General features: G+C 36.8%; 1 protein-coding gene across 1 annotated transcript in view; it reads left to right on the top strand.

Moving 5' to 3' along the window:
• LeuRS (Leucyl-tRNA synthetase) overlaps positions 1-12,883 on the top strand; it is a 248,471-nt gene that overhangs the window by 165,271 nt on the left and 70,317 nt on the right. The window contains exons 19-20 of the mRNA XM_090379080.1: positions 2,295-2,478; positions 10,447-10,681. Of these exons, the coding sequence (XP_090235206.1) occupies positions 2,295-2,478; positions 10,447-10,681 (419 nt within the window). The remainder of the gene's footprint in view (positions 1-2,294; positions 2,479-10,446; positions 10,682-12,883) is intronic.

Genomic DNA, 12,883 nt, shown 5'->3' with positions numbered 1-12,883 from the left:
CAGGAGAGATTTCTTTGGTTTGGAGAAATGCCAACATATCACCAGTACATAAAGGCGGTTCTAAGAGCAAAGTTGGTAACTACAAACTGGTTAGTTCTGACTTAAGTGGTAGGAAAAACCTTAGAAACAATGATTAAGAGTGAAATTCAGGGACATTTAGATAGATATGGCATTCTGAATAATGCACAGAATGTTTAACTAACTTAGTAAGCTATTTTGACACAGTTACTCATGAACTGGATGTAGGAAACAATTTCGACATTGTTTGTTTGGATTGTAGCAAAACAATTGATTATGTCCCTCATGATAGGTTATTATATAAGCTGGAACATGTTTTAGGATTACTGGAAAAAGACGGATTGCTGGATGGCTGCAGGGCAGAAGGCAGTGGGTTGTAAGAAATAGATATTCTTCAGATTCGTATAAAGACAGAAGGGGGTTACCCAAGGATTGGTTCTTGGACCATTGTTGTTTCTGATTTTCATAAACGAATCAATGATGGTATAGAAGGCTTGATATCAAAATTTTCAGATGAAGTAAAGATTGGTAGAAAAATTAATGATCAGTACCAAGCAGCACTCCTTGAGGATGACTGGAACAGGCTGCAAGGATGATCAGAAAAGTGGCAACTATCTTTTAATGCAGCAAAATGCAAGGTCTTACCATTGACAAATAGCAACCCCAAAAGATAATACACTTGGTAGGGCTGAATTAAAAACAGTAGAGGAAGAAAGGCATCTGATAGTTACTATATGGGTAGATATGAAGTTTTCTGAGCAGTGTAAACAGGCAACCAGTAAAGCCCATGGTGTCCTATTGATTTATTGAACATTATCCTGTAGAGATATGGGAAGGATCATAGTTCCACTGTATGAGGCAATTGTAAGGCTACAATTGGAATAATGGGTTCAGGTATGGAGACTTCATCTGAAAAAAGACATTAAGCTCCTTGAAGGGGTCTAAAGATGGGCAACTCACATGGTGAGTTTGACAAAAGGGTGACAGTATGAGGAAAGACTATATATATGTGGGCTACAAATTTGGCAACCAGGCACCTCTGAGGTCACCTGATTGAGGTTTATAAGGCTCTGAGAGGGGTTAATAAAATGAACAGTGGAATTTTCACTGTTATAGAGAATTCCAGAACTCATGTGCATAAATTCAAATTATAGAGGAAGAGGTTTAGACTAGATTGTAAGAAGCTTTCTTTTAGCCACGAATCATTGATTGCTAGAATAGGTTGCCTTCACAGGTAGTTGAGGCTGACAATTTAAATAAATTCAAAGGTCAACTGGATAGTTGCTTATGTGAGGAGAGAAGAAGCAAATGATTTGTATTTTCTTAAGTGGTAGTAGCCTGCTACCACTACCGAATTTATGCGTGAGTTATGATTATAAGATTGAACATGTTGTGTTAATTCTGTACCCGATAAATTAGACTTGAAAGTATTAAAATGGTAGTGGGCTACTACCACTTCGAAAGTCGCTCGTGCGTGGCTATTAGCTTTCATCTCACTTTTATTTTATTTTAATAAGACATGATTAAAATGCACTTTCTTTTCTTAGGCAAATTTTAACACTTTTTAAAGCTCATAATTTAGTAAATTTTAAAATTTTTATAATTATTTTAAGTTATGAATAGCTACTGATCGGAATTTAAAAGTTTTATAAGTACTATGTACCCGTTATAAGTTTCATCAAACCAAGTGGATTACTATGAGGTGAGTGCTGATAATTAAGCTACGCTATACCTATGATCTAGTTGTTGCATTACAGCACATAAGGATTCCTTAATATATCATCAGTAAATTAAGAATAATGATTAAATAATGTTTTATCATACAGTAATAGTATTTTTCTTGCTGTTCTGATCACATGTTTAGGATGAGCTTTTTACACATTAGAATAAATATTAAATGCCTAAATATATTAAAACGTTTTTTCCTTAATTTTCCTTTCTAAAATGGGGGTGCATCCTATATGCCCATGCGTCTTATATGCCATCAATTATGGTAATTTAATTATATAACTAGACATAAGTCAATTTACATCAGATTCAGAAATGTACTGTAAGTGTATTGTACCATTAAAGGTACAGTGGACAGAATTCATTTCATTTACTGCATTAAAAGTATATCGCAGAATTCGTTTCATTTACAAATTAAAAGAAAAATGTTTCATCTATCATTTGGCATGTTAGCTGCATAGGGTTAATTTGGTAATAAAATGTTTTTGAAAAAATTGACTGCATTAAACATGAAATATACAATTAAAATATTATACTGTTTCTTTTAGGATTAAGGTTATCTCTAGCTGATGCTGGTGATGGAGTTGAAGATGCTAATTTTGTAGAGACTATGGCAGAAGCTGGTATCTTGCGATTGTATTCATTTCTAGAATGGGTAAAAGAAATGCTTGTATCCCAAAAGAAACTCCGTCAAGGTCCTGCTGATACATTTAATGATAGAGTATTTATCAGGCAAGTTAGACCTTTGAACAGTGTTGTTATTGGTATAATACTTCTAAAATAGAATTATCAGATTGATCTGAAATGTGTTTAATTATAAGTAAATCTGGTAAATGGCTATTTTTTTGCTTAGAGTTCAAAAAAATAAATCTTAATGCTTGTAAAAAGAACATTATGTTTTAGTGATATTTATTAGATACCAAGTTTAGTTTCTGCTCTGAATCTGTAGTCATTGCTAAAAAATTTGAAACAAGTTTTGAAACAATATAAAAAACTTGATACAGGCTTTTCAGTCTGTGTATTTTATATTTATATAAAATCTTAAGTGGAAAGTGAATTTAATAGCATGTATTATTTGTTATCTGTTATGCATTATCAAAACCACTGGTGAATACATTTATCCATGATCACATCTGAGAACTCTGCATCACAATCATCATTGAAAAGGTTTTGATGAAGAATTCAGCTTATGACATTAATAAGAATTAAATAGATTAATTTTAACTGAGGAATTATGTAATTGAATATTTACTTTTTAACCAAATTGTGCAGTTTAGCAATATATGGTATGGTATGGTGTTTTGTAAAGAATCAGAAAGTCAGAAAGCTACGCAAGATCATATATCTCTATTGGGTATTATCCTTCTAATCTCTCTTGACATAAGCACATTACAAATATTGCTTCCTCTGCATCTAAAAATCTGGGGAAGTATCCCCAAAATCTCTCTCGGACTTCTAGATTCCATTCAAAAGATGGTAGTTGGGTTAATTAATGACTCATTTCTAACAGAGTCTCTCCACTCTCTGTCTCATAGATGTTCTGTTTCTGCTGCATGCCTTTTGCTATAGATACTTTCACAGGCACTGTTCTGAATTGTCTTCTATAATTCCTGCTCTCTTTCAGAGCAGTCCGAATACGTGCCGAAACCAGTCAACATCCTTTTATTGTCCAGCTTCAAACTCACAGAACCAACTTTTCTTCTTCCTCATTTATTCATTCAACTTCCATTTTTTGGAACAACCTTCCTTCATATGTATTTCCTGAAAATTACAATTCAAATAATTTTCAAGTCTAATGTCAAAAATATCTTCTTTGATCTTCTCAACCTCCAACCCATGCACATTACTAAGTACTATAGGTTCTAATACTTCTCATGTTTGGGGTTTGATAAAGAAAAAAAAAAAAAAAAAGAAAAGAAACATTCAGCATCTAAATTAGTTTGTGGAATAAATTGCTTCTTGGTATATGTGATAAAAGCCAGTTTAATATGCAAACTGTTTTTTAATCACTTTTTTAATTAAAAAAATGAAGTTATAATATAAATGAAGCTTGTTTAATTCAGAAATAGTGTTTATGGATTAAATACACTGCATGCAGTCTAATAACTGACCTCCTTTGCTAGAACTCTGATCAATTAATATTGATTATTCATCAGTAATAATTACTCATCTCTTTAACCTCTGTTACTCATGCCATGAAATGAAGCAAGTATACTCGCATAGCACCTGAGACATGTTTTGTTTTTGTCTTTTTCTGAATTGAAAACTGTGTTCTGTTAATTATGAATTGCTAAACTCAAGTACAAAATATTGAACAAAAAAAGTAAATGAGAGAAACATCCCTTGAATTGAAACATAATGCTCACATGTTGTCTGACAGTTGCAAAAGTAACATCTGTATTTTTGTGAGCTGTTCACATTTAGTGAAACCAAAGCTTGATGGAAAGAGGACAACTCTTGCTAGAATCTCACCGATGCCACATGGAAATGGAAGTTGATAGATGCATTTCTTTGCATCTGTTTAAATGGCAAAAAAAAATTTAATTTCTCATAATTCATAGTATATGAAAATGACAAGAGAAAATATCATATAGCAAATTAAAGAATATTGGTGGGCAAAGGTACGTGGGCAGAATTCATTTCATTTACAAATTAAAAGAAAAATGTTGCATCTATCAGTTGGCATGTTAGCTACATAGAATTAATTTGGTAATAAAATGTTTTTTCAAAGTTGACTGCATTAAAGATATTTTAGAATGTGTATTAGTAAGTACAAGGACTTTTCAATAAAAAGTGATCATACTTTTACTTTTTTTTTTTTTCACAATATACCTTTATTAATTAATCATCCATATTTTGAAGGTCATTTTCAAAGTAGTTCCCATTTAATGAAATTCACTTACTCAAACATTTCTGCCATTCTTCAAAAATATGGTGGAAGCCATTTTTTGACATGCATTTGAGAATTGCCTCTGATAACTGGAAATGTTTTCCTTGCAACTCCTTTAACTTTGGAAATAAAAAAATAAATAAATAAACGAATAAATAAATCACAGAGTGCATGGTCAGGGCTGTTAGGGCAGATGAGGAACACATTTAACATTTATCCTGGTTAAGTAGTTAACAGTGTAAGCCAGTGTGAGGTCTCACATTGTAGTGATGGCATCCACCCACCTACAGTGAAGCATGCATCACAGACCCTTTAAAACTCCACTAATAACATTAGTCCATGAAGAGCAGTGTCCATTGATTACCACTCTGTCTTCTCCAACTCAACTATCCTTTTATCCATTGTAGCAACTTGCCCTTAATGCCATACTATTCCAACTTGTACAGTAACCTTCCATGAGCAACAGCATCAAAAGCTTTCCTGAAATCCAAGTAGCATTTAGCATTAGTAGAGGCATACAATGCAAGAAAGCAAGCTTCTGCAGCATCAACCAAAAAAAAAACTTTCCATTCGATTTCACCTCCATTCATTCCAAATGCCTGTCCAGCTTAACTTAAAATTTATTTAGGCTATCAACCAGAACGATTTAACTGAGGAATTTACCATCCAAACTGGAGTCCGCCAAGGGGATGTAGCCTCCCCGTTGCTTTTCAACATCGTGGTCGATGCCATTATGAGGCAAGCATTCAGAAACAGACGGGGCATACAATATGACAAGGATCACTATGTGACTGACCTGATGTTTGCCGATGATAGTGCTATCTTTGCTGGTAACGACTCTGAAGCCACGGACATCATCTACGACATTGCCCGGCCATACGGTTTGAAGATCAATGCTGATAAGACAAAGGCCCTGACAACAGATGGGTCGCAAGCCACCATCTATCTCGAAGGCGTCCAGATCGAGCAAGTGCAGGACTTTAAATACCTTGGGTCGCTGGTCCAGGAGAAGAAAGTTGCATCCACCATGGAAATCCACAGCAGAATTGGACAGGCGGCCACTGCGTTCGCCTCGCTGAAATGGTGTCCGTGGAAGAGGACCAACATTTCCTCAAAAACTAAAATCCGACTCTTCCGGACTTTGATCCTGCCCATTCTCCTTTACGGATCAGAAACATGGATTTGTCTCAAGTTAGATTTAAACAAACTTGAGGTATTCCAAATGCGATGCCTGCAGCAGATTTTGGGCATCTCACTTCGTGACCGTGTCACTAATGATACCATCCGCACCAGATGCCAACAGCAACCAGCCATTGCCGACCAAATCCAGAAGCGAAGGCTTAGATGGTTTGGCCACGTATGTAGAATGGGCACGAACAGAATACCATCCACACTCCTTTGGAGACAACGACCCACCCAATGGAGCATCCAACGGACCGCGCCTAGGAAAACGTGGGCCAAGCAAGTGGAAAATGACTTGAAGAGCCGACGTCTCGACCTTAACCAGGCCAGGACTGACGCCATGGATCGTAAAGTATGGAAGAACATCACAGAGCAAGTCCGAAACCCTGCGCCACCTACAGCAGCATACTGGTTGCGTGGCCAACCGCCTCCCCCAGCTGCCAGCTAAGGACCAAGAAGAAGAAAGAAGAAGAACCACCTGCTGGCTAAAGGCAAATTTCTACACATCTCTTCTACAACTGTCTTTCCTCAATTTAAATTTATGACCCTCAGGTTCGTAATCTGAGCAGGAGGAAGAATCCCATCAGCACTGAGCCTGCTCAACCCATTCAAGGCCTTTTACACTCACCTCACAGGTGCTTACTCTCCAGGTGCTGCAATTTGCAGAACTTAGCCTTTCTTGGTAAGTACCCCTTTGTTTCCCTCACTAATCTTGTTGCCCTTCTTTGTACTCACTCATCGAGCAACTCTACATCTTCCCTAAAATGATGCCTCCAGACCTGTACACAGTACTCTAAGTGCGGCCTGACCATTCCCTTGTACAACGTGATAATCACCTCCTTGTCCCTGCTAGCAAAATTCCTATATATCATTGACAAGACTCCATGACCTGCCCTAGCAGCCCATCTGCACTGCTCAGCAAACTTCATATTTGACTGCACAATTACCGCCAGGTCTTTTTCACTTTCCACTTCCCTCAGTGTAGTACCACACAATTCGTACATTTCTCTTGGGTTATTGCGACCCATATGCAGTACTTTGCATTTATCAATGTTAAACTTCAGTTGTTACTTCTCAGCCCATTTGCCCAATTTATCTAGATCCAGTTGGAGTGGCATACTGTCTTTACTGTCCTTAATAACCCTGCCAACCTTTGTATCATCTGCAAACTTGGACATTAATCCTGATATACCTTCATCAATTATCATTGATGAATATACAAAACAACAATGGGCCCAGCACCGAACCCTGGGGAACTCCACTAATAACATTTGTCCACGAAGAGCCGTGTCCATTGATTACCACTCTCTGTCATCTCCCACTCAACCATCCCTTTATCCATTGTAGCAACTTACCCTTAATGCCATACCTCTCCAATTTGTGCAGCAGTCTTCCATGTGCAACAATATCAAAAGCTTTCCTGAAATCCAAGTATATGATATCAAAATTATGTTTGACATTCCGTTCCTTTGTGACCACATCATAGTATCCAATGAAATTAGTCAGAAAAGACCTCCCTTTAACAAACCCATACTGTGTCTTAACTATTACTGCAGTCTTGTCTAGATGATCCTGCAATGCTTCTTAACCAGTGACTCCATTATTTTCCCGGAACACAAGTTAAACTAATAGGTCTATAGTTATTGGGGATACATTTGCATACCTTCAGTTCATGGGGACCAACCCTGACTCTAAGGAAGCTCTCATAATTAAGGGTTTGCTAGATCCCGTCCACCCTCAGTACCTTCCTTATATTTAACTTCAACAATTTCTCTTCCACTTTGCTCTCCGTTATTACAAAATCACTTAGCTCCCTGTTAGAGTTTGATAAATGTCTGACATTCCCCTCATTGAATAGCTCCTCATGTGTGAATGCAGATGCAAAATACTCATTCAGTTTATCAGCTACCCGAGCATGATCATCAATAGTCAACCCATCTATGTTAAGTGCTCCAATCTGATTCATCCCTTTCCTTCTAGAGTTTACATAAGTATTTCTCGTAATCTGGCTTTGCCTGCCTAACCTCCTTTGTAACTTGATTACAGACTAGCTTATATCTGCCATAGGCGTCTGTGTCACCTGATAATTTATATGCATCCCATACATTTTTCTTCTCTGCCATGAGCCTCATTAATTCCATCTAACATCCATTTAGGCCTGAACCTTGAACAGTATTTCTTAGTTGGCATGAAAATCAATGTAGATAACATCATCAGTTTATACAACTCTACAGAATTTAAAAACTGTCTGAGACCCCTGTAATCACCTTTATGAAAGCAAAAGCCCTTCCCTTTAGCCTTGATAGTAGTTACATCTTTAAGTAATTCCCATATCAGTACATTGCGATCACTGTCACCCAGTAGTTCCTTTATCTGCAAATTCTTAATGCATGAATAATCACTGCTGATTCAAGAGTATTACTCCCTCTGGTTGCCTCTCGAACATGCTGCTGTAGAAAACAGTCATCCAAAAAAGCCTTGCTAGTGTGCAAGTGACCAACCCATAAGTTCCAGTAAATATTTGGAAAGTTAAAATCCCCAATTATAAGACATTCTGATTTACTGGCCCACTCTATTTCTCTGCACAATTGCTCATTATACTCATCAGATTCATTAGGCCTATAGCACACACCTACTCTCATTTTTCCTTTCGCAGTGCTTATGTCACACCAAACAGACTCGGCATTGAATTGTCCACCAACATCAATTGTATACACTTCCTTAGATTTTGTGTTTCTTAACTAACAGCATAACCCCTCCTCCCTTCATGTCCTATCTATCCTTTCTGTACACATTGTACTCCCGAAATTCCAATTCTGCACTGCTTATATCTGTGTGACACCACATCTCTGATATCCCAACAATATCCTGCCTTTGATGTCTTGACTAGCACTTCAAGCTCATCAAATTTATTAAGTATACTCCTAGCATTGGTGTACATGCAAGTATACATGCACCTGTTTCTGCTCTTAATTACCCTAACACAGCCCATGTATTTATTTGTTCCACTTTGACTCCCAACAGTCCTGGAAATCTCCATTGCCTTGCTTTCCATGCTGCTGCTCATTCTAATAGAAGCAGTGCAAGAATCACTTTTGCCTCTGTCTACAACCACTATGATATCAAAATTATTTTTTGCATCCATTTACTTTGTGACCACATCATAGTATCCAATCGAATTGGTCAGACAAGACTTGCTCTTAACGAACCCATGTATTTCTGTGTCTGAACTATAACCACAGTCTTGTCTAGATGATCCGGCAGTGCTTCTTTAACCAGTGACTCTATTTTCCCTGGAACAGAAGTTAAACTAACAGGTCTGTAATTACTCTTTCACCTTTTTGATCTCCCTTTGTGAATTGGGGGTACATTTGTACATGTGCATTCCGTGGTGGCCTTCCTTGAGTCCATGGATAAGGGCCTGCTTAATTCCTTTGCTGATGGACTTTTAATGAGTTTTCTTAATATAATTGTTATTTTCGCTTGAAATAGAATGTTTTTAAAAGTAGTGGAAAATATACTTCACAAATGGTAAAAGCTAGTTGCATTTTACACAGTAAAATTCGTATAGATAATCTAGGATGTACAGGAATGCCTCGCACAGTGCAGCTTCAGTGAATCCCATACAGGTATTCCTGTATGGGATTCACTACTGATTGAACACAATCAGTAGCAAATCCCGTACTGATTGTGATCAATCAGTACGGGATTCGCTATAGTGTGGTTTGTAATCTGCGACTGCGATTGATTATCAATTAATTTCTTTCTTAGCCTAGCTCATTACTATTTGCATTTATTATTTTTCTAGCTATTCATGTATAATTTTTTCTAATATAAAAAAATCCTTGTGATACCCGCGTATCATTATTTTTCCTATTGAAATTGTTCCCCGTTTAGTGCTCATTCAGTCAGTGTGGTATTTTTTTTCCAATATGTTAACCACACTGTGCAATGTATTTCTGTATATTATTCAGTTTCGTTTATGCCAAAGTAGGAATTTTTTTTGTGTGTGTGTGTGTTTATTGCACTTTCAAAATGTGTCATTATTCTACTGTTAATTTAAAGGACAAAGCAAAGTTTTCTCTGCAATTTAATTTGCAAGTGGAGTAATGTTTTAAAGATGTAAAAAAATTTGAGAAAAGACAAAGTGCAAGTTTTAATTGTACTTTGTCAGGAAGAATTTGTTTTGATGTAGAAATACTTTCTTCTGTTATGCTTAGATAGAGGGGATACAGCTGTTAAGAACCTGTGGATCACAAGTTAGTCTCTTAATTATGCTATATGGTGGGCTGCCATTACTGTTTGTTTTTCTTTGTTTCTTATATTATCCAGTCTTTATTCTGTTTTGAGAAGTTACTTGAATGTTGCAAAGAAATAGATAGTGGATATTTTATTTATTTGTTTTCCTCTGTTAGTTGGGTCTTAAGAGATGTGAAGACATTAAAAATCCAGTTTACTCTATAACTTGCATTCAGACTTTAACTGTGACTGAGCTGTTGATATGCCCACATTACTTTTCACCCCTGTCACTTACAGTATTCACAAATTATCAAATTTCTTTACACTTAAATTTTTGCTCATTGTTTGACATTTTTGAATTGACTTATTTTGTTTTCTCTCTCCTTTAGTGAAATAAATCGTGGGATTCAAGAAACAGCTCAACACTATGAAAAGATGATGTTCAAGGAGGCTCTGAGAACAGGCTTTTTTGAGTTCCAAGCATCTCGAGACAAATACAGGGAACTAGCTATATCTGAATCGTTGAATTATGATCTTGTTTGTAGGTTTATTGAAACTCAGGTTTTAATTTTATCTCCGATCTGTCCACACATTTCCGAATATATATGGACTCTAATGGGAAAGGTAAGGATGTGCTTATATTTGGGAAAAGGGTCATTATCTATTTATAAAGTAGTATTTATGAAATAACTGCATTTCATCATTATGCATTTTATTTATGAATTTTTTTCTCTTAATGCATATTGTTTATTAATATTATTGTGTAAAAGAAACTCAACTCAAAAAAAAAGATTTTAATAGAAATTAAATATTGTTCTATGACCAAATATTTATAATGTTTCCATTCCTTACTTATAGACAAGCCCCTTCACTCACACACATATACAAAGTACTTTGGAATTTCCACCGTGTTTCTTAGCCTTCAATGAAACATTTATAATAATAAGAATGTGTTTGACACTATGAAAATGTCTGCCTTTCCTCTCAGTTATTACAAAATCATTTAGATACTTTTTTTTTTTTTTTTTTTTTATCCTAAATAATGGATGGTGCCTCCATAGCCAGGTGGGCAGGAGTAGCAGTGCATACCACACCCTTCTTGATTAGACCAGGGTTCGAGCCTGTGACCACCAAATACGGAGGGTGCAGAAAGGTCAGGGAATGACGACCACATATCCCCAGAGCAATATGGCCTTAGTTGCTTAATGCTCCTAAAAACCAAATAAAAACAACAAACAAAGAAACCTAAATAATGGATGCTCTACCAATGGGTGACAGTAGGCATGTTGGTACGTAAGATAAATACCAAAAAAAAAATAAGGCAATAGTATGTCAAATAAAAAAATTGATGAAAGTATATACATCACAAACTTAGCACTAAATTTGTTTATGTACACTGGGTGGCCACTTTATAAGGTATACCTGCCTAAGAATGAGTAGGCTCCCATTTAATTGAGAGAACAGCCTGGATTCATTGTGGCATGGACTCAACTAAATGGGAGAAGCATGCCACAAGGATGCAAGCCCATGTTAACTCAGTTTCTTCCCACAGTTGTTGAAAATTGAATGGTTGTAACTCTCTACTCTGATGAGTTTGTTCCACCTCATCCCACAGTTGCTCAATGGGATTGAGATCTGTGACTTAGGGAGTTACTGCAGTAGACTGAATTCACTGTCTTAGTATTGCCGTTAGCAGTGACAAATGATGCTGTATAAGCAAGCTTATACAGCATCAGCCAAAATAATAATAATAAAAAAATTTCTCCTGTTCATTCCCTCCAATAGTTTGTCTAGCTGTTCCTTGAATTTATTTAAGCTATCAAGTTCCACAACAACAGATGGAAGCTTTTCCCAGCAATCAACCACCCACTGGTTAAGGCAAACTTCTGCAACCATCCTTCCTCGATTTGAATATGTGCCCCCTCATGTGTGCAGTCTGGGCAAGGGGAAGAATCCCATCAGCATTGAACATGCTCAATCCATTCAAAGCCTTAAACACCTCAGTGAGATTGCAACAAATTGCAGCACCTAGTCTCCAGGTGCTGCAATTTGCAGAACTGAAACCTTTTTTCAATAGACTTCCCCTTTGTTCCCCTTACCAATCTCATTGTTCTTCTCTTTACTCATTCTAGCAACTCTCTTTCCTGAAATAGGTCCTCCAGACCAGTATGCAGTACTTAAGATGTGGCCTGATCATTGCTTTATATAATGGGATAATCACCTCCTTAGTCCTGCTAGCATAATTCCTCTATATCATTGACAAAATCCCATGAGCTGCCCTGGCATAATGTCTACACTGCTCAGAGACCTTTATATCTGACTGCACAATTACCCCCAGATCTTTTTTCATTTCCTGAGTGTAGTACCACACAGATGGAATGTTACTCTGGGGTTACTGCTACCCATATACAGTACTTTTCATTTATCAATGTTAAGGCGCATCCATAGCCAGGTGGGCAGGAGCAGCAGTGTGTAGCACACGCTTCTTGATTAGACCGGGATTCGAGCCCTTGACCAAATACGGGGGATGCGTAAAGGTCAGGGAATGACCACCGCATATTCCCGGAGAAATATGGCTTTAGTTGCTAATGCTCCTAAAAACCAAATAACAACATCAATGTTAAACTTCATTGCCATTTCTTAGCCGATCACTTAACTTTTCTAGATCCTGTTGCAGTAGCATACAGTCATTACTGTCAGTAACCACCCTGCCAATCTTTATATCATCTGCAAACTTGGACATTAAGCCTGCTATGCCTTCAACAATATCATTGATAAATATAGAAAATTACCAAATTATCCTGACACCAAACTCTGGGGAACTCC

The sequence above is a fragment of the Mastigoproctus giganteus genome, chromosome 8 (assembly GCF_048544385.1).
Source record: "Mastigoproctus giganteus isolate SK-2022 chromosome 8, ASM4854438v1, whole genome shotgun sequence".
Classification (NCBI taxonomy): domain Eukaryota; kingdom Metazoa; phylum Arthropoda; class Arachnida; order Uropygi; family Thelyphonidae; genus Mastigoproctus; species Mastigoproctus giganteus.
Note: the sequence above shows the minus strand (reverse complement) of the source record. Positions and strands in the feature narration are given on the sequence as shown.